The sequence below is a fragment of the Grampus griseus genome, assembly GCF_964374135.1.
Source record: "Grampus griseus genome assembly, chromosome: 10".
In the NCBI taxonomy this organism is placed as follows: Eukaryota; Metazoa; Chordata; class Mammalia; order Artiodactyla; family Delphinidae; genus Grampus; species Grampus griseus.
Genome location: NC_139004.1, coordinates 26217795 through 26241032, shown reverse-complemented (window position 1 = coordinate 26241032; position 23238 = coordinate 26217795). Strand labels below are relative to the sequence as shown.

At 38.4% G+C, this 23238-nt stretch overlaps 1 protein-coding gene across 2 annotated transcripts in view; it reads left to right on the top strand.

Moving 5' to 3' along the window:
• Window positions 1-21768, top strand: part of TFAP2D (transcription factor AP-2 delta) — a gene marked incomplete at both ends in the record, with an annotated part of 55147 nt that extends 33379 nt beyond the window's left edge. For both annotated transcript variants that reach the window (XM_082663826.1, XM_082663825.1), the window contains 2 exons: window positions 2275-2388; window positions 21549-21768. In XM_082663826.1, coding sequence (XP_082519952.1) covers window positions 2275-2388; window positions 21549-21768 — 334 coding nt within the window. The remainder of the gene's footprint in view (window positions 1-2274; window positions 2389-21548) is intronic.
• Between the last annotated feature and the right edge of the window lie 1470 nt (window positions 21769-23238).

Below are 23238 nucleotides of genomic sequence, written 5' to 3'. Positions count from 1 at the left end.
TTTAAATAAGAATAAAACTAAGCATAAAAATAATAACTCTGTAACTGTCATAATGTGATGATGATAATTGCCTAAAGGAAATCTACAAAATTGTCATCTGTTTTTAAGTCTGGAGGCTGTCCAAAGTCAGTGAATTAAGCAGAAGAATCAAATATCAAGGTTGAAAATTCTGAAACTTCTCCTGATACAGCTTCATATGTGGAGTAGTTGAATTGCTTAGCATAAGTTAAATTTTTCCACACTTGCCTTTTCCTCATTTCTTCCTCAACTTTAAGTTTATTGTAACTTGCTCTGTTGTTTAAACAGTAAAGAAGTTGATCTGCCAACTTTAAATTAGCTTATTCAATTATCCGAGAAATTCCCATATCATAACACACGAACTAAAGCAATGTTTTAACCTCCACTTAAATTTTTGATACATTTTAATCTGATAGAAAATTAAGAGACCAGTCGTTAAACAACTCCAATATTCCTTTGTAATAATGCATCATACTGATGACCTACCACGTAGTAATTCACATTGCTAGTCTGAAAAGTGATAGCAAGAGTCTGTATTTTAAAATTTAGTAAGACATTTTCTAAAAACAAAGATAACAATATAACTATTAAATAACATAAAGTGCAACAGATAACGATGCCCCACCAAATGTCACTGTTTGATGCCAACAAATAATATCAACATTTAATTTAAGTTGCTACTCGTTAATTAAAAATAGGCAATACACCTGAAAGTCAGCCAACTGAGTCTAACTCAGAACAGAAAAAGTGAGAAGTTCAGATAAAATATTTTCAGTGGAAGTACACACATGCACTGTTAAAACATGCATTTAGATGCTACATCCGAGACGCAACCAAACATTAACAGGTGGTGTGGAGGATCCTGTTTGATTTAGAGCAGGTAAAGACTTATCTGTTTGTTGTTTGGCTTTTCCTTTCCCTATGACCCTCTTTTACTTTCACTTCTGTTCAAAATGAGTAAGGCAAATTCTGTGAAATGACGATATTTGAACACTGGCATTAAAACTGAGACTCATTGCTTGTAAAAAAAAAAAAGTCTCACATGATCTCCAGAAGAATTCGATAAATATGGGGTACCTTATAATAAACAAGCCTCCTCTGATTTTAACTCAATGGTACGTTATTTGGGCTTCAAGACATTTTGTCACTTTGTAGTAGTTTTTTGCTTAATGACACAAATGCTTTGGAGAGGACTTTGTGGCTGGGCCCACGCAGTGGCTTTCACTTGGAATAATTTGACCCTTCTGTACTTGATTTTGGCTCCATAGGTAATTATAGTCAGGGCTACATTATTACATTTTGTGACTGCCCATTGTAAATCCAGACAAAAAACCTTCACTATCATAGTATGCCTTGAATGTGGAGTGGTTTCACTTAGCTGATGGATTCTTTTGAGCAATTCCTCGGCAGTCTTTTACTTCACTCTTCAGCTTCTGCATTAATCTAGTGTTTTGTTGTTAAAAAAACACACACACACACGGTTCCTTCATATGTTTGCTTCTTCAGAATTATATCTTTTGGACTATGTATCACAAGGGCTTTACTGTTATCAAACAATCATGGTAATATGAAACCAATGATCAGAAATCATAATCATTTAAATTAAGAAAAGCAGCAGAAAAATGCCCTTGCTGATACTTTTTTGCAAGAAACTATCTTACGTGGAGCACAATGTAATCATTTTTCTGAGACAAAATGAGGCTAGTAGGCTAAATTTGGGTGATTGTCTACTTCAAATATTAAAAACACAAATTTAGTCCAGAAGAGTCTGAATTATAATGAAATATTGGGGAAAGGGATTTCCCAAAGTCTACTTGAATCATGGCTCTGAAATAAGCCTATAGCTTGATTTAAACTTGTTTACAGACATGACACCCCACCCCCAGAATCACATTTTAATTTTTTTAAAGGAATTATTAATTGTGATCCTGTTTTATAGATTTTTCCCTTATACTGAGGTTAATCTATGAATATTCACCTTAAAAATGAACACTGGTTTTGTCAATGTTCCTGGACTGTTACTCACTTGAAAGTTTTCATGATCATCTTGAGAGCATGATCAACTTGAGAGCATAGTTGCTATTGTAACTCATTGTAACCTCATCTGTATGTTGTAGATGGAACTTCAGAGGTTGCTTTATGATATTTATCTAGTCCTCTTTTAAAAGAGAAAACAAGCCTTTGGAAAAATATCATGGGATGAAATTAAAGCCCCGTCTCAAGAGTTCAACTTTAATTTTGAATCTTTTATTTTAGACAAATTTGTAAAGAATTTCAAGACCTCTTGAGCCAAGATAGATCACCGCTGGGATCCTCCAGACCCACTCCAATTCTAGACCTTGAGATCCAGAGACACTTAACACATTTCAGGTAAGAATCGTTTTTCAATTTGTTCAGACTCTCTTTTAAATTGTTAAAACCATCTTTATTAACCCAGACATGTGTGTAGTCCTATCACAGTTCCATTTAGAGATAAAACATATATATATATATATATATGGTGACTGCCTGAAATTTTTGAAATTCCAAGCACCTAAGATCAAATTGTAAAAGTAGCTAAAGCATGAAACACTTTGGATCAGAAAATTTATAACTTTGTGTGATTTCAAAGAACCTGTGACTGTGAGCTCTATTATTTCAAACAATAGCACTTTTAGATCAGGATCCTGAAATCCTTTAAACAGTTCTTTACCTTGATTAGGTGAATCGTTGAACAGGCAGACGATGTGATAGAAACTAATGGGACATCCTAGACTGATTTTCCAGGAGTACGCTAATGATTTCTCTGCAGTTAGAAACTGCGCATGGTTCTTAAGTTAGACCACACAAGCATATTTTAAAGAACCCAGGATGTATTATTGAAAGTATATCTTAAATTTCATTTTCTGAAATTCTTTGGAAGAGAATAGACTATTTTTCTTGGTTAATTTATGCCCTGGTTGCAATGTGGAAACGAACATGATAATTTTTCAGGTGCCTTCCAAATGTTAAACTCTAGAATTCTAATGCCTACATGACATTTCTCATCAATAAAAATTTTTATTTATCCTCTTTTTATTATTATCATTTAGTTTAAAAAATCAATGCTAAGGAAAGACCAACATAATTAAATTTCAAAATGCTTTCAATACCTCTCAATGATTATAATGCTTTTGAGGAAGATATTCTGTTATACAAAATAATGGATATTTAAGTAAGTTGGAATTTTATCTGCAACATCAGAGACTTTTAAATAAAATACTTAATTTTTCATCATGTCACAATACTCCTCAAGGTGTAATAGACACCTCTCTGAAGATTAAAGGATTTGTCTTCTAAAAATGCACCAAATGTAGGATAAGTTCCCAGGACTTTTCTTCTACCATTCAATTGGGTTAGTGAAGGTGAGTGTACTAAAACTGGGAGAAAGCGTAGTGCTTAAAAGTTAAGAGCAAAAGGCTTTGGAGTCAAGAGAATGGTCTTCAAATCCAGACCCTTAATACATCTGAGCTGGGTTATTTGGGGTAATGTATGTACTCTTCTCAAGCTTTTCTTTCCCTAGCTTTTAATGGAATAAGAACTGCTCCATTACATGGTGGTAGTGAGCTAAAATGAGAAAATGAATACAGAGTAAGCATTCAATAAATGATATACTGTTTACTGCACCACGGATCCAAGTTTAAAAAGTACAAACTGCTCTACTATCATATCTGTACAAATTTTTTCCACATTTTTATTTGTATACATACTTAAGAGATTAATAGTTTTTACAGAAGTTCAATTCACAGCTTAATAATTTTTATACAAGTTCAATTCTGGATTTAAGGAGGTTTGTTGAGTTACAGATTTACTCCAAGAAGGCACTTACTGTTGGAATACAGAGAACTGGGGCTCTCTGTCATGTCTGCTAGGTCATTTCCAATCACAGAGGTCATAGCCTTTATTGGACAGTGAGCTGTCCTTTTTCAAGGCTCAAAACAGACTACGGCATCAATGGGTAAATTGGATATCAGCTACAGTGTAAAATAAATAGGCAAACGATTTGTCTGTTTAGCGTACGCACAATCTGCTAATTTGTTGATACCTGAGTCATCTGCCAACTTAATACCACAGAACTCTTTAGAGAAAACTTTCATTTCTAAACTTGAGCTGAATGTTTCCTACATGTGCTTTATATGCTCTTTGGTTCCTCCCCATGCAAAATATAGTAACAAGCTAGTCTAGGATTACCCAGAGAAGCTAGTCTGATGTTTCCTAGAGAAAAGCTAAATATATGGTAAATTGTTCCTCCTCATTCTCCGTAAAAAAGAGAGATTACATTTTGGGTATAAAGCTCTCGAGAAGATATATGCCTGCAGATTCTCAGTCACAACAATTTGAAATGTACAGCCATATCTTAACACATTTAACATTACATGGTATATCTACTTATAAATGTATCACCTATAAAACTTTGGTATTATTATTGATATGTTGAGTAGTTAGCGATCAGAAAGTTATGACTCCCATTTATTATGCTTTTGTAAAGTTTGTCAGATTTTTTCATATATTTTGCTTTAACTACATTCTGATTATTTATTTAGATGAAATCTTCTGGATTTCACAATGGCGGGTAGTATGACGTTAAAAATCACTTAACCAAAATTCACTTTACAGCAAATTTCCTTAATTATATCTTTTTTTAAAATTGTGGTTAAAAAAACACAACAGCATTTACCATCTTAATCACTTCTAAGTGTACAGTTCAGTAATGTTAAGTATATTCACATTGTTGGGCAACCAGTCACCAGGATTTTTTTCATTTTGCAAATCTGAAACTCTATAGCCATTAAACAACGAATTTCCCCTTCCCCCCAGCCCTTGGCAACCACCATTCTACTTTCTGTCCCTATGAATTTGACTAAATACTTCAAATAAGTAAACTCATACAGTATTTGTCTTTTTGTGATTGACTTATTTCACTTAGCATAATGTTTTCAAGGTTCATCTATGTTGTAGTACATGCTAAATTTCCTTTCCTCTAAGACTGAATAATATTCTATTGTACATGTATACCACATTTCGCTTATCCAGTCATCCATTAGTGGAGACTTGGGTTGCTTCTACCTCTTGGCTATTGTGAATAGTGCTGCTCCGAACATGGGTGTGCAAATATCTTTTGAAGATCCTGCTTTCAATTTTTTTTGGATATATGTCCATAAGTAGCATCACTATGTCTATGGTCATTCTATTTTTAATTTTTGAGAAAATGTCATATTGTTTTCCAATGTGCCTGCACCATTTTACATTCCCACCAACAGGGCACAGGGTTCTAATACCTCTACCTCTTGTTATTTACTGTTGTGATTTTATTTGCGGGGCAGATAGTAGCTATCCTAATGAGTGTGAGGTGATATCTCATTGAAGTTTTGATTTGCATTTCCTTAATAAATATGATGTTAAGCATCTTTTAATATGCTTGTTGGCCATTTCTATGGCATCTTAGAAGAGCTCTTTATTCACATCCTTTGCCCATTTGTAAATCTGGTTATTTGCTTTTTGTTGTTGAGTTGTGGGAGTTCTTTATATATTCTGGATATTAACCCCATATTAGATATACAATTTGTAAATATTTTCTCCCACTCTGTAGGTTGACTTTTTATTCTGTTGTGTTCTTTGATGCATAGAGGTTTTTGATATAGTTCAATTTGCCTATTTTTATTTTTGTTGCCTGTGTTTTTGATGTCATATCCAGGAAATCCTTGCCATATCTAGTGTCATGAAGCTTTCCCCCAACTGTGTTTTCTTCTAAGAGTTTTAGAGTTTTAGGTCTTATGTTTAGATCTTTGGTCCATTTTGAGTTAATTTTTGTATATGGTGTAAGATGTGTCCAACTTTATTTTTTTTGCATGTCTTAATATTCTTTTAAACAAAAGTTTTAAACATGGTTGACATTTCCAATTAAAATCCAAGTTTAAGTCTCCTGATGTAAACCGAATTTAAGTGTGTGTTTCTTTTGGTTTTTACTGTGTATTTATTAAAAGTAGCCTCAATAAAATATCTTAATAGGACTGTAAAATCAGCTTGTTGCCTGACCTTGGAAAAATACCTCACACTTTAGAAGTGTAGCTCTTAAACCTGGGTTCATAGTGGAATTTCCCTTAGAGCTTTTTAAAAGTCTTGAGGCCAAAAAAAAAGCCAAAAAAAGAAGACAAAAGGGAATTCCCTGGCTGTCCAGTGGCTAGGATTCTGTGATTTCACTGCCGAGGACACGGGTTCGATCCCTGGTTGGGGGACTAAGATCCTGCAAGCTGCATGGCGTTGCCAAAAAAAAAAATCTTGAGGCCTGAAGTACACTTTTAAAGATCTAATTCAATAGGTCAAGTCTAGGATTGGACTCAGGCATCTGTATAATTTGCAAAATCTGAAGTTGATTCTGATAATTAGACAGCTTTAAGTCTAGACAGCTCACAGTCCTAGGATATTCCAAGACTATTAGCTTCTTTTCCCTTGGAAGAAAAACATTTCTAATTCTTTTTTTTTTTTTTTTTTTGTGGTACGCGGGCCTCTCAGTGTTGTGGCCTCTCCCATTGCGGAGCACAGGCTCCGGACGCGCAGGCTCAGCGGCCATGGCTCACGGGCCTAGCCGCTCCGCGGCATGTGGGATCTTCCCGGACCAGGGCACGAACCCGTGTCCCCTGCATCCGCAGGTGGACTCTCAACCACTGCGCCACCAGGGAAACCTCTAATTCATTTTCAAAGTGACATTGAGAATTACGTAAAGTTCTGTCTTATACTCTAATGAATTAAAGAGATTCTACATCTATTATCCTGCTAATAAGCTGGGTAACAATGTGTTAGCATGGAAGGTGTCTCTTTCATAATTTCCTACTGACGGTGGTAACTTTAATTTGATAGAAGCATCAGCTCAAGAGAAAAATGTGTTAGAAAGGAAACATATCACATCTGATGTTGAAAACAGTCCATTAGCAGAGTCTGATTTTCCACTGTTTTTGCTGAGTGCTGTCTGGGAAAGAAGTAAGGAGAGAGTGTGACTGGATGAGCATAGAGACGACTCTGACTAGTAGCATCAACTTGTGCTACTATTTTATTTTGTCAGAATCTCCTTCCCAGTGCAAACCACTTGAATTACATCTTCCAGGGTGGCTGATTTGGTACCTGGAGAACCATGGCTTACTTTCAGCAGATTGAATATGTCTAGGTAGAGCTAGGGAATGATCTGGCCTTGTAAAGCCCAGATAACTACTTCCAGTTTTCTGTGGTAACTGACATATCAGGGTGCTCTGGGAAACTGTGGGGAGAGTAGTGACCCTTCTCGTGATCGACTCACAGCCTGGAAAGCTGCTTGTTTCTATCAAAATGACAGGAGGCAGGTTTATCCATTATTTATACTTTACTGAGTACCATCCAAAGTGTATATTGCTTTAGAGACCAGAGCAGACACCACAGCATCTACTGGAAAGGGGAAGACGATTGATTGAAATCTGCGGAAGTCCCCGCAGACACAGTTCCCCGGAATGGTGATGACAATTAGTCCAAGGTGGCGTGGGACTTCACGGACAGAACAGACTCAGCTCGGAGGAAACCAGAGCCCTAATTTTCTGAAATGTTAGGAATTCCCTTCTTTGAGATCTCAAGAAATCTTAATAACTTTGCCCTTCTTTGTGTCTTATGTTCTCCTAATATCCTTGAATCTAAAGTCAAGCAAAAGCACGTTGAACAACTTAAGTAAGGGGAGGAAGCTAGACTATTTTTAATGCTCAGTTCAGAGAAAACAACCTGTTGGGAAAATGAGGTTGTTTTCTTTCTCAACACCCGCCTTGGGAGCATGATATTTTACTGTTTCTTGTATTTTACTGTGCGAAGGGCAGGTGGTACAAAGATGGCCAAAGGATTGTCCCATCTTTAAGTACTTCTGAAGTGGAAGACAGTTACATACAAAGACTTAAAATATAACATAGAGAGATTATAAGAGTGTTAAGTAGAGTGCAGGTAATTACCTGGGATAATTGGGAAAGGATTCCCCCCCTTTTTTTTTTACTGTAAATATTTTTTTATTGAAATATAGTTGATTTACAATACCGTGTCCGTTTCAGGTGTACAGCACAGTGATTCAGTTTTACATACATATGTATCTTTTTTTTTTCAGATTCTTTTCCCTTATAGGTTATTGCAAAATATTGAGTATAGTTCCCTGTGTTATACAGTAGGTCCTTGTAGGATTTCCTCTGTCTATCCACAGTACTTAGCACACAGTATGTGCCCAATACCTATATGTTACTAAATGTAGAATACGATACTAACTCTGTTTTGTCTTGGATATATTCTCCTCTGGTTCATTCCCAGGGCCTTGGTGTTTTCTTTGGACCATGGGCTGGGGATTCAATGTGCTTAAATTCTTCTATTTGAGTCACAAAGTATACTGACATCACATCGTCTTAGAAATAGACCCTCCTACAACTCCCATAACTCTTTGGAAATAAGCAATGCATAGGCTGTCCCCGATGTCTGTGTTTGCTGGTGATTACATTCTCCTCATTGATTCTCAGTGTTGGAAGGCCCCTTAAGTTCCCCACTCTCCTCCAACATTTGAATCTTCCCTCCAACATCCCTGTCAAGTTGTCACCCATCCCAGGCTCGATAACTTCCAGTGATAGGCTGCTCTTTTCATGCCTCGGCATCCCTTCTATCTCTGACAACTCTATTAGCAATGCCTTCCCTCCGTTGGGCCAAGATCTGTCTCCCTAACATTCCCACTCCTTGGGGGCCCTATAGAGTCAGTTTAATCCTGTTTCCCTCCCGGTTTCTAGAGGCAGCGCTCATGTCTCTCTGAATTTTCTCTTCCTGGGCCGTTCATCCCCCTTCTCTTTGTGTTCTACGTATGACATGCATTCCAGTCAACTCAACTAGAATCTTCTGAGTGCTATGTGCTTGACAACACACTGAAGATAGGATGTGTGTCTCTATTTAAATGTGGACACGTCTTCTCCAAGGAGCCTAAGATGTGTATAGTTTTTGTTTTTTGTTTTTATTTTTTCATTTTCTTGGGATGGGAAAATGGTGGGGAAGGTAACCAGGAGTGGAGGATTTTATTAATCTTGTGAAAGCATTTTTAGTGTCAGAAGAGAAATAAAGAAATTTCAATTAAATCTCTAATCCCAAAAGAAAACATCGTAAAATAAATTACATGCCTAGGCTTAGATTTAAGAAACAGAATTATTGACCCCTTCAGGATGTTCTGCCAGTTCAAGGGGACTTCAAAGACCATTTTATTTAAGAATGTTGGAAATAATAGGCCTGAATTGTGAAGGAAAAAAAATCCTATGTTTTCCACACTGAAGCTCCTTTATGTAAGGCTGAAATTAAACTTTAAAACTTTAACCTAGACTCCAAAAGTGCACTTACATTCTCCACTTCAAAGAAAAACATACCTGTAAGTGGTCTTATTCACTACTTAAATAAAAAAGGACAGCCTGTATTTACATAAGAGAAAAAAACCTCTTTCCCTTGAAGTAAAACTTTCAATAGAAAAAAATGTAGACTATAAAATAAAACAGGCAACAGTTTTCACTTCCTTAGCAGATAAGTGGGACCATGATGCCCTTCTTGCATGAATCTACATTAAATTACTTACCTTTACTTAACGTTAAGCAAGAAATTAAAGTGTAAATCAGTTGCCAGTATTTATTGTCCTTCACAAAGTGCGTGGCCCCAAACCAAATGCTGCAGGAGATACGAACATAAAAACATCTATTGCAGGTGATTTGATGACTTTAATGGAGTTTTAGGTTCAGCACATAGGAGACTGGTAATTCAAACAAGAGAAACCAGAAGCAACTGTTTCTAACAAAAATTTGCAAACATTGTCCCCTAACAATTACATGTGAATAATTTGGTAAATTTGTATTTAAATAATTTCTATCTTTGTTGATCTGTGGGTTGGGGGAGAGACAGCACGAAATCATGGGAAATACTCAGAATGGATGTCAGGGCATCTAGCTCAGTCTCCTCTTGGTTTCCGGCTGGAAGTGTGGATTTAGAGAAGACATTTACCAGTCTGGCCTCTGCAGGTTCATCTGTAAATTGACAACAGTTAAGCTGGATGATCTTGAAGGCTCCTTCTAAGCTTCTTTATTCCATTCTCCATTTACTGCTCAGTCAATCATTTATGCTGTGTTTCCATGTGATCTCACTTCCTCTCTATGTGTTTTAGCAACTTGTTCATTTAAAAAAGTCAACAGCTGATGGAAACTATATATTTGGTGGTGAGCACACTGTTGTATATACAGAAGTAGAAATATAATGTGCACATGAAACTTACATAATGTTATAAACCAAGGTTACTTCAATAAAAAAATTTCCCCAGAAGTCAACAGTTGACTAAATTCATCTAAGAGAGCACGAGTCCTCAGCTTAGCATTTTCCTTCCCCTATTCTACAAAGAAAATACGAATTGTCTGATAGGGAGAAATATAAGGACATGGTTAATTTATCCCCAAAAGCTCTATTTCCATATGTAAAAAATAGGGTGGAGATATCAAAAAAAATGTCTTTACCTTCAAAAAATTGACTTGGATGTGATTGACTTTGGTCTCTCCTAATGTGTGTGCAATGATTATACCCTTAGCTTCCTTTGCTAATGAGATGGAGTGAAGTAAAATGGAATCACAAGGACTCAATCCCTTTGGGACCTCAGAGTAAGTGGCTGAGAAAAACAGGAGAAACGTGACCTTAGAGTGATGGATAGGCAATCACGTCTCCCAACCTGGCAGAGGTTCAGGACAGTCATAAATGCACTTCTCCAAAGTGAGTTTCACAGTCCCATGAGCTGCTCCTTGAAAGTGTGTCATGGTCAAGTGTTTTTTTGGGCTCAAGAAACCCTGACTACCATACTCCTCTAGAGGTACGCCAACGCAGTTGGCATATTATAAGCTCCCAAAACTGTTTTTGAGTGGAAGGAATGCTTAGCTTCCTGTCTCCAAAACTTGATCACAGAAACTGTTTTTTTCTCAGAATACCTATTAACATTCCATGGAACTAAGGCTCTGCAGAAGTTCTTGGGGGAAATGCTGGAAAAGTTCAGCTTCCTCTTTTACCCAGGGAGGTTAGCCAACCCGGTATTTAGGTGTCATTTCTTGGCTCTAAGGGAACATGCCTAACTCCCTAGCTACATTTAAACTATTCAGTACTGTTTCTAAAATACTGATGTTTTGGACCCATCCCAAACCAATTAAATCAGGATCTCCGGGGTGGGACCCGCACGTTGGCATTTTTTTAAATAAACTCCCTGGGTGATTCTTGCATGTATCTAGGGTTGAGAACCACCAGCTAAAGAAACCATAGAACATTTGTGGGTGCTGACAAGACCTTGCTAACAAGTGGGTTGCTACTCACTACCAGAGAACCATATACCTTAATTATGCACCTCAATTAAACTCCATTTTAAAAGCCCTGGGGGCTAGGGGATAATATAATTTATGTAGGAAATAAGCACAATCAGTCAGTTTCCTTTTTCTCTGCTTCCTCAACCAGTTTGGCTAGAAAGGATAGATGCCATCAAGTTCTGGGTGCTTAAGACCCAGCTGCTTTCCTCAGGCGGAGGTCTCTTCCCATGACCTATATTCAGGAGTTGTGCCACTTCAGAGAGATGAAGCATCTTCCCCTCATGGTTCTGAAAAGAACTAAGGTTTTGCAGAGAAGCCCCACAATCCTTTGCTGGTGTTCTCCAGGGTCTGTCTCCCAGCCTCCTGCCCTCATGGCTGTTCTCATGAGTGGAAGAAGGCATTTTTCCATCTGCCACCTAAAAGAGTAGTGAGGAGTACAGACTGAGCCTCAGGCTACAGTTGGACCTAAACCTGCAGTCTCTGAATAATCCAGGAGAGAAGGAAAAGGAAGCTTGTCTTCCCTTTAAATCTTGCTGCCTGCATGCCTCCCAGAGGCCGGAAAGCAGAACTGAGGTTGATAACAGTGGCATCTCTATGCTATTCGGAAAAATCAAAGGTACATGAGACCAAACACCCACTGGAATGATGCAACATAACAAAATAATAGGAACAATAGCCCAAACTATTTCAACCTTTACACACACCAAAAACTTCTCCAGATAGAAAGTTGGAATTTGACAAAGAAAAATCAGCTTTTGCTTTAATTATCTAAATGATGATGGTAGAGTATTTTCTCTTGATTTTCAGTCTTCTAGCTTGTAGTATAATAGTATCTACTACTTCCAGCTTTTTGTATCCCAAAAGAAAGCTAGAAGAATCCGTCCTTAGTTGTCAGACACAACTGAGTGAAGCAGTCCTCAGTGGCAAATAGGAATGAGACTTTTATTTTCCTTTTAATCCTGTTAAATCAGTGTTCCCTTAGTAGGTGGAAAGGATGTGTTTGAGCCCAGGCCCAACTCTTCTTTTTAAATTCAAGTACAGTTGACTAACAATATTATATTAGTTTCACGTGTATAGCACAGTGATTCAGTATTTTTACAGATTATACTTTATTAAATGTTATTATAAGATAATGACTGTAATTCCCTGTGCTCTACAGTATATCCTTGTTGCTTATCTATTTTATACAAAGTAGTTTTATCTCTTAATCCTATAACCCTAACTTGCCCCTCCCCCCTTCCCTGTACCCTCTGGTAACCACTAGTTTGTTTTCTGTATCTGTGAGTCTGTTTCTGTTTTGCTATAGTCATCCGTTTGTATTATTTTTTAGATTCCACATATAAGTGATTTCATACAGTATTTGTCTTTCTCTGTCTAATTTATTTCACTAAGCATGATATTCTCTAGGTTCATCCACATTGCTGTAAATGGGAGGTTTTAATTTTGTATGTGTGGCTAATACATACCACATCTTCTTGGTCCATTTGTCTGTTGATGGACAGTTGGGTTGCTTCCATATGTTGGCAATTATAAATAATGATGCTATGAACATTGGGGTACATGTATCTTTTTGCACCAGTGCTCTCATTTTTTTTTTTTTTCTGGATATATACCCAGGAGTGGAATTGCTGGATCATACTGATAGCTCTATTTTTAGTTTTTTGAGAAACCTCCATATGGTTTTCCACCAATTTACATTCCCATCAATAGTGTATAAGGGTTTCCTTTTCTCCACATCATCACCAGCATTTGTTATTTGCAGACTTTTTGATGATAGTCATTCTGACAGGTGTGGGGTGATGTCTCATTGTTGTTTTGATTTGAATTGCTCTAATAATTAGCAATGTTGAGCATCTTTTCATGTGCCAGGCCCAACTCTTGCCAAGATAGGAAGAATTCAGGGGAAGATTCCATAGGAATTTGCTTTAGGCTATGTTTTAGAAAATTGCCTGAGTGGTTTAATTTGAATTCGTTTAGACAAATCAATTAAAGTAATGATAAAACATTTCCAAAGGACAATTAGAGCAATATGGAAACAGCTTTGTACCACGTCTCTAGCGGACAAGAGAGCTGGTGAAATGTAAACCATATTTACTTAGATTAAGGAAAGTTAAGCAGCTCTTGTTCCTCTGGTATATGTTCATTCAGAATCCTATATTAACCTATATTCCAAGTAAGCACTGAAGCTTTGGAGAGTCTAAAGATAAATACGTAAGGCCTTGTCCACAAGCAAAAGAAATTCATTTAGCCAGAGGTCACAGGGAGTTTGTGAAATTTCTATTATAATTCCTCATCATTAATGTCAAATAGTTTGTAAGTATAAATACTGTTGGAGGGGCTTCCCTGGTGGCGCAGTGGTTGAGAGTCCGCCTGCCGATGCAGGGGATACGGGTTCATGCCCCGGTCCAGGAAGATCCCACATGCTGCAGAGCAGCTGGGCCCGTGAGTCATGGCCGCTGGGCCTGCGTGTCCAGAGCCTGTGCTCCGCAACGGGAGAGGCCACAACAGTGAGAGGCCTGCGTACCGCAAAAAAAAAAAAAATAAATAAATAAATAAATAAATAAATAAATACTGCTGGAGTTAAAGATGGGTTGTTAATAACACCTTATTAGCAAAATTACACAGGGAAAAAGGAGAAAGGATTATAATTTATTCTTTTTCAAATAGCAATCTCTTTTCTACCATCCTCTATTTCCTGTTTCATTTCTGTCTCAATTTCTTCATTTTTAATCCCACTGATAGAGAATACATTTTGAACTGTTGCAGTATATTTTCCTTTAAAAAGTTAAAATCTATATCTATAGGACGTATCCAGGTTAATAAAAACAGTGTTAAGTCAACAACATGTACATGTGCACGCACACTCAAACAAACACCATCTCCCTAGAAAGGGTGGTTCTACCCTGTGGTATCTCTCCAGCTGCTGAGATGTGAACACACTTTAACACTTAGGGGGAAAGTCAAAAGTAGAGCTTCACCTCTGGATCCAGCAAACAGGCAATTTGAAGAGATGGTTTATGTGGAAGAAAGATGCTCTGAAGAATGTTAATTAGGAAGTCTAGCAAAATAGGAGTTTTTAAAACCACGAATAAAATTAAGAAGATGACTGTTAAATATAAGTTACATTTTCTAGAACATCGGGTGCGTAAACTTCAACAGTCTGGATTTTCTCAGCAGGTGTCTGTCAGAACCCTGCTCCTCAGGGTGAAATAGGAAAATTAAATCAATGAGCTGGAATCTGCTTAGACAGAGAGAGAATAGTTCAAGGTAAATGGAGTTCTAAGCCTGACTAGCTATGATCTGAAGCTCACATTTTGATCCTCCCTTTATGGTTTAGACTTACTGATTTGGTGTGCCTTTTCCCTAAGAATTGCTTGAGTCAACTCTCTCCTTCTCTCAACATACTGCAAACAGATATGTTTTCCTTAATCTTTCCTAAATTTCACATCATTGATTTAGCCCACCAACTAAGCTTTTTACCACGTGAAGGTATTTCAGCACTTTGGTTCTGCTAACCAGTGCAGGAATTTTTCTCACTGTTTTAATACCAGCCATTAAGTTACAAATCCATGACGCTGTCAATCACATTGTCAATTAAGATGGGGAGGAGAGTGGGATTAATGGGAAAGTCTTGCAGCACTCCACTGGAAACTGAGGCCCCTTTAGCCCTTGTTAACTCAATTATTACTGAAGCCATGCAGCATTTCAGCGATCACTTCTATTTCTTAAATATTAGCCCTTAAATTAGTAATAACCCATTACATGAACAAATTGCAATAATCCCATTCAATGGAATACCTACCAGCAATAAAAAGAAATAATCTATTGATAAACACCAAAACATGGATGAATCTCAAAATTATTAGGCAAAGTGAAAACAGACAGTCATAAAGGTCTATAGACTTCATGATTCAATTTATACGACATTCGGGGGAAAAAGTAAAAACTATAGAGATAGAAATTAGAACACTGATTCCCAAGATCTGGGGGTGGGGAAAGTGCATTGACTGAAAGGGATCATGAGAAAATGTTTTGGGTAATGGTGGTCATTACACAACTGTATGGGTTTGTCAAAATTCAACGAACTATATACCTAAAAGGGCTAATATTATCGTATGTAAATTTAAAGTCGGTATACCTGATTTTTTAATATATCCCATTTTAAGAAATTCGTTAAGGACTAATTAAATGTAATTTAATAACCTAGAATTTCTAAAATCTGTCTCTTTTCTCCTGCTTTAATTCTTAAGGCACGTTACTCTGTTCCATTTCACTACTTCCTCCCCATTTTCCATGAGTTTTCAAAGGTTACCTAACCACTCAAGTGTCTCAGAAACACATGCCTCTGTTTTCTTGATCCTGAAATAGGAGTTTCCTATACTTGAAAAAAAAAGTTGCAGTTCCATTAATACCATTGCCAGTTTTAAAGATTAAACTCTTTGAAAAGAAAACTAAGTTTCTTAATTACCATTGAATCTTTCACTTGCTAACGTAGCACTCTCTCCCCCAGGCCTCTCTCTGCATTGTTCCTCTTCCTCATTTCAAACTAAATCCTGTAGGCCTGGGCAACAGAGTCTCCTGAATGAAACCGAGGAAACTTTAGTCTTTGCTAAGTCAATCATTCCATACACGGGAGTCCCACCTCTTCATCCTCAAGGCTGCTGCCTCCTGGAAATGATAAATGCCCAGATGCCGGCAGCAGACATGTCAGGTAGTGTAGGTTGACAATAGGAGCGCTCTACCTCAGTCCTGTTTGTTTTAGTTGTTGCTGTTGCCTGGTGGTTTGGTTTTATTTTGTAACAACCCTTCGTAGTTTTCTTTTCTTAAGATTAGACTCTAACTTTCTTTTAAAATTTAATTTCATTTATTTATATTTTATTTTTGCCTGTGTTGGGTCTTCGTTGCTGCGCGTGGGCTTTTCTCTAGTTGTGGCGAGTGGGGGCTGCTCTTTGAAGCGGTGTGCTGGCTTCTCACTGCGGTGGCTTCTCTTGTTGTGGATCATGGGCTCCAGACACACGGGCTTCAGTAGTTGTAGCACGTGGGCTCAGTAGTTGTGGCACTTGGGCTCTAGGGTGCGCGGGCTCAGTAGTTGTGGTGCACGGGCTTAGTTGCTCCGTGGCATGTGGGATCTTCCCAGACCAGGGATCAAACCCGTGTCCCCTGCATTGGCAGGCGGATTCTTAACCTTTGCACCACCAGGGAAGTCCAAGACTCTTACTTTTGATTACCAGTTTATGGTAAGAACTCATGCCACAGATTGTTGGAGATACATATAACATCTTATTTGCCACTTATGTTAAAATCTAGGATACTTCGATGATCACTTACGCGCTAAGTGATATGGCTGCATATAGCTCCCACTTTGATGATGAGATCTTGCCCTCACTTATTTTCTTCCCATTGTCTTCTCTGGGCTCTAGTTTTACACTTTTGGTGGGGAATGTTACTCCTTTCTCCTCAGAATTCTATTTAAGTTTTCTCATCACTTTGGCAAGTTTCTATCCTTTGGCAGGAGCACATCTTTTTCAATATCTTAATCAAGGGAACAGGAAACTAACTCCTTTTTTTCCAGTATCATCCAAGATACTTTGAAGGTTGAGTGATTTTTAGATTGGCTGAAAAAAAAAAAAGAGGGAGGACAAACAAAGGTACACAAGCAGGAATGACCATCGTAGGTTTGAGGATAGAGAAGAGATAAGCCTTTCAAAAATAAAATAATAGAACATATGATTATAAAGGGTGAAGGAAGGAGAGCTGGAAAATGCAAATACACTAAGAAATCTGATACAACATTTGTATTGTCTGCCACTGTTCAGCAAAATGTTTTAAACGTGGCATGAAGATGATACACCTAGAACAATGCTGATTGTCTCTCTAGCTTGTCTACTTGAGGACAAACTTTTAGATGAAGTTAAATTTAGAAGGACTTCTATATTTTGACAACCTACTTCAAACCATCATGGCTGCTGTTTAGCCCAGGTAATATTTACTTGTGAAATGCTCTCTGATATTAATCTGATGAAAATAGATGCAAATGCCAAATATAACTTAAAGATTAAATCTGTGGCTAAAAAATATTTTCTAAGGGGAAAAAAATGACCTTATCAAAGATTTTAGAGATTTGACTACAGTGTGTTACCTTACAGATAGATGACCTTAGTTTATTTTCTGTCTAGGACTGAAAATCTTCTTTCTGTTTTTCTCTTATTTTTCTGTAGATTCTACGTTATCCCTTTTCTCCTTTTTGTATGTCACTGTGAATGAGATATATACCTATTTTTCTGGAATGGCTGGGGCTAAAAGAAAAACATGACGTTCCCAGAAATTCTTTTAATCGTTCTGTGATTTCACACTTTGTTCTGTGCTGTTCTCATATAATATTAGATTAATTATTTAGATTCATAAACCTTACCGAAAACTGCTAGAACAGAGGCTATACCTTGCTTTTAGCATCATCCTATGTAGTGTTCCATGCATAATTTTGATGTGCAGGTAATGTGAAATCAAGGACATTAACAACATTTACATAATTTTTTTATGCAGAATGATAACACTTTGAGTCCTTACTTTTTTTTTTTTTTTTTTGCGGTATGCGGGCCTCTCACTGTTGTGGTCTCTACCGTTGCGGAGCACAGGCTCCGGACACGCAGGCTCAGCGGCCATGGCTCACGGGCCCAGCCGCTCCGCGGCACGTGGGATCTTCCCGGACCGGGGCACGAACCCGTGTCCGCTGCATCGGCAGGCGGACTCTCAACCACTGCGCCACCAGGGAAGCCCAAGTCCTTACTTTTCTTATGTTGACTGTTTCACAGTTTGAGACTTATCTGTTGAGATAAGTGCTTTTTCAACATCTATAACCTTCTGTCATGTCCTTGGTTTTAAGAAGTGTGCCCTAAGCATTATACCAGTGAATTGAAGCTTAGTGCTGGAAAGAAACTTGCAGATGTTTTCGTCAGACTGTTGTCGTCTTACAAGGCTACATAACTTCCCACAAATCACACAGTGCCCAAGGTTGAAGGCAGTGTGAAGAACTCTGTGCAAGGAGGTCTCAATCCAGTGCAAAGGTGACAGTGCAGTTTACTAAAGACCAGGTACATATTTTAGAAGTAAGGAAGGCCATCAGTCAAGAAGGGATGCCAGCCTGAGAATTTTTCATTATGGCAACCACTCTTCTCAACATGGAAAAGTAAAACATTTATACAGACACATCTACTTTGTATCTGGCCTTTTAGAACCCTGGTCTTAGACAGGAAAGTGAGGAGGAATGATCTTCCAGGTCTACAAGTCTGCCCATAGAACAAAGTTAAGTTAGAGAAGCTGAGCTAAAACTGCCAACAGAATGCGATTTCTCACAGAGAAGGTGTAAAACGCACCCACAGCCTGAGTGGAACATAGATAAGCACAGAGGCAGTACGGAATTTCTCAGGCAGATTATTTAACATTTCTGGATATCAGTTTCTTCACCTGTAAAATGGAAATAATAATACTTACTTCTTACAGTTGTTGACAGGATTTTGTGAGGGGGTACAGAATAAAGCAGTTAGAACAGGGCCTGGCATGTGGTCAGGACTCAAATATTGGCTATTAACCTTAATGTTTACCCAAGTGGAACTAAATTCTCTATATTCAGCCTAGATGAAAAGGGGAGTCACAACTGAGAGAACACGGCAATAGAGAGGAAAAACAAATTATCTAATGGTACGAGGAGCCCTGAACAGGAGTAAAACAAGAGAAAAGAGGCAGGTTTTGCCCAGGGCCAAGCATCTAGACACTAATAGATGGCTTCATTTGGTTCTTTTTTGCAAGTGCCGCCATGATTAGTTCTTCTAGCACTTCAGTTAATTCCATTTATGTCCTTCCTCCCTGATTAAGTCCTAAAACATTTGGATTCCCCTCTACTTATATCATTGGAGAAATAGAGCTGAAGTCAGTTTTCCTGCTCAGCAATGCGACGTATGCATACGCTTGAACTATGATGATGCCTTATATTACAAACTTTGGTATACCTAGCTGGCAAAACATTGACCAGTCTTGTTTTCTAAATAATTGGAGACTGAAATCTTTTTTTCTTTTTAACATATGTTAATTATGACTTAGGCATAGGGCAGGCTTTGTAAAATGTCTGGATGAAAGATGGTGGCAACCTATAAAATATAAAGGACATGCAGAAAAGTTTACTCTCAGCGTGAACGTTCCACAGCCAACAATAGCTACCATTTATTGGAGCACTTCCTAAAAGTCTGACATCGTCTTGAGTCTTATGTGTGTATTAACAGAGCAACAACTCCATGTGCTAATCTTATTATTATCACCACTGAGGCATATCAATAGGCTGCCTGAGATCCTAAATCCCTCATCTGCAATATTTTAAGATCTTGTAATTTTTGCCCCTAAAGATTACATACCCTGGGCTTCCCTGGTGGCGCAATGGTTGAGAGTCTGCCTGCCAATGCAGGGGATGCAGGTTCATGTCCCGGTCCGGGAAGATCCCACATGCCGCGGAGCGGCTGGGCCCGTGAGCCATGGCCGCTGAGCCTGCGTGTCCGGAGCCTGTGCTCCGCAACGGGATAGGCCACAACAGTGAGAGGCCTGCGTACCGCAAAAAAAAAAAAAAAAAAAGATTACATACCCTAAGAAGGATAATTAGCTAGTTAACAGATTGTGAAGGATGGTACTATTTGATTTTAAAACTGCTATTGGGACTTTCCTGGTGGCGCAGTGGTCAAGAATCTGCCTGCCAATGCAGGGAACACGGGTTTGATCCCTGGTCCGGGAAGATCCCACATGCTGCGGAGCAACTAAGCCTGTGCGCCACAACTACTGAGCCCACTCCCCCTAGAACCCAAGTGCCACAACTACTGAAGCCTGCTTGCCTAGAGCCCGTGATCCACAGCAAGAGAAGCCACCACAATGAGAAGCCCATGCACCGCAACAAAGAGTAGCCCCTGCTTGCCACAGCTAGAGAAAGCCCGCACGCAGCAACAAAGACTCAACGCAGCCAAAATAAATAAATAAAAATTAATTAATTAATTAATTTTAAAAACTGCTAATATCACAATAACTGAACAACCTAGGGCTTGTAAGCAATTAATGGCTTCATATATTGAATATACAGTATATATGCCATGCTATTTATAGATAGATATAATATATGCATGATATATGTCAGTCATGTTTTTCTATATTTTACAAGATATGAGTTATGGGGAGAACCTGGCAGTGTCACTTCAGAAACAATGGACGCAAATGAACCATCTGGGTGGGTTTTGTTCACAGAAAGAATGAATCTACACTTATGTATTTGTTCAGCTAGAGATGCTATTTGTTGTGGTTGGAAGGGCTACCGACGCTGAAGTTGCTCCACCCCTCCCTATGCTGGCTCACTAGTTATGATTATTAATGAATTAGTCAGCTGCGGAAACCCCCAAAAAGAGTGGCTTGCATTAGATAGAATTTTATTTTTCTCTCATTTAGGAGACTGGAGGTGAGTAGGTTCCTGCCGTCTTGTTTTGTCCTCAGCTGCACAGCTCCATAGCTATTTTGAGAGGAAATAGAAGGCACACCCTTTCCTTTTAAGCAGGTGGGAATTGCAAACATCACTTCCTCTGTGGTCTATAGTGGAAGGATTAGCTCTGTGTCTAAACTTAGCGGCAAGGAAAGCTTGGGAATGTTGTCTCCATCCACAAGGATGGCCTTGTGCCCAGATAGAACTCCATAACCTTGAAGAAGAGAAGAATGAAGTTAGAGGAGCAGCTAAACCCCAGGCACACTCAGCCAATTTTGATCTCTTCTCGGGTGATATATGCTTATATAAGCATACGTGCCATTCTTAAAAACGAGATGATTCCCACACAATAGAAAGTTGTATTTTCTGGCTTTCTTAATGAGATCGAGACTCAGAGTCAAGTCGTGCGTTAAACACTCAGAGCTGCTAATAATTAGTGCCTATCAAGTCTATCAGTGACGTTTTCTTCCAGATAGTCCCTGAATTTCTTATTGTTCAGAGCAATACATTGACTTGCGTCTACCTTCCCCAATGCTTGGCGCCGTTTCGGATCACAATAAATGCCTGTTTAATGGACTGTTCTGGATTAAATGGGGGGATCTGTTGCCCCGTATCATACTGCAAATTGCTTATCTCTTTTTCCTACCGCTTCTCATTTCCAGTTTGATCACTCATGGCTTTGGGACCCCAGCAATATGCGCAGCCCTAAGCACTTTCCAAACAGTCCTCAGTGAAATGCTAAACTACTTGGAAAAACACACTACTCACAAAAATGGCGGAGCGGCGGATTCTGGCCAAGGACATGGCACCTCGGAGAAAGCCCCCCTGCGGAAAACTTCAGAGGCTGCTGTGAAAGAGGGCAAAACAGAAAAGACAGACTAGCTACATCAAACAGAATCTATTTCCAGAGAGTCTTGCTGCTGATATTTTTTCTAATATATATATCATTGAGGGTGATTAATCTTCAGTGGACCAAATCTCTGCCCTCCCCCAACCCTCCATAAAAAACAAAAATGGAAATGAAAAATGAAACAAAAAAGGACAAAACCAAAAAAAAAAAAAGACAAAAAAAAAGGAAAAGAGCAGTGTAACTGTGTGATGAAATTGTCACTTTTTAATTTTATGTTATGATAAACTCCTTTTGTGCACGTAATTTATTGTTCCGAATTATATACATCACAGTTTTTAAGCACTTCTGGACTTTGGAGAGGCAGCACATGCTTTTTCACATCTAACTGTTGCACTTTCTTATCCAGCTCTGTAGTTAGGGATCAGAAAGCATGACCAAACTGGACTCCACCACCAGCGCATACAGCGCCAGTCTTTCTTGACTTAATCCCCTATAACAAAACAGTGCCTCTTTCCATTAAATAGACCAATCTGGCAATCAATCCATCAATAAATGCTCTGGGAACTGAAAAGGGCAGTCATGAATCTTTGTCCTGTGAACTGACAGCAATTTAAAAATTTCGGTCACCGCTAACCCACTTAACTACCAGTGCCTTGGTGGTATTTAAAAATTCCAGAAAACTCTGTCCCCTCTTTGTGTGACTATTCCACCCCACCCTAGGTCCATTTTTTAAAGAAGAGACTCAGCAGAATATTGAAGAGAAAAAAGATGACCTCTCCTATCCATTCTCCTCACTTCCCCAACCTAACTGTTCAAGGAAACAGACTGCATATACTGGGTCAGGGCAGGCTGGATATAGGAAAGGGTAGCTTTGCCACTTGGGGTCCTGACGGAAAGCTGTGGTATTGTCTTGCCTGGAAAAGCAAGGGAATAGGAACAGCGATCTTTCCAGGAAGCCCTGCCCCTCAGAGACAGAAGAAGAGCCCAGGGAACTAGTGGAGGCCCCTCAAAGTGTTAGTGGCCAATGATTGTATGGTTAAAATGACAGCCGTTATTCTTTTTCTACTTTTGTGATTCTGCTACCTGCCCGATAGCTGTGTTCTAAACCGTTAGAGGCACAGAAGCATTCAGGTCTGTGTTCAATAAAGAAAACAAAAACAGAATGATCAGAGAAGGCTTTTGCTTTTAAGATGCTTCCTTTTTTCATAGCTTGTTCTTAAGCTTTATTGTCCTGTAGTTATAATACTGAAAACAAGAGGTTCCTGGCTGCAAAGGCCAAGGGCTAATTGAATGAAAGTTCAGACCATTAAAACTTGAATGTGTCAAGAAACCTGACTGGTACCACATAGTACTAACCTTTCTACTGTTAACAGTTTTCAAAGTTCTAAGCAAATAAAGATGTAGGTCATCGTCTGTGAAAAAAATCATTTAAAAAATATGTGGACTCCAGACATCGTTTAGCATGAAAATATTCTCCTCTCGTTAACATATATCAATTACTT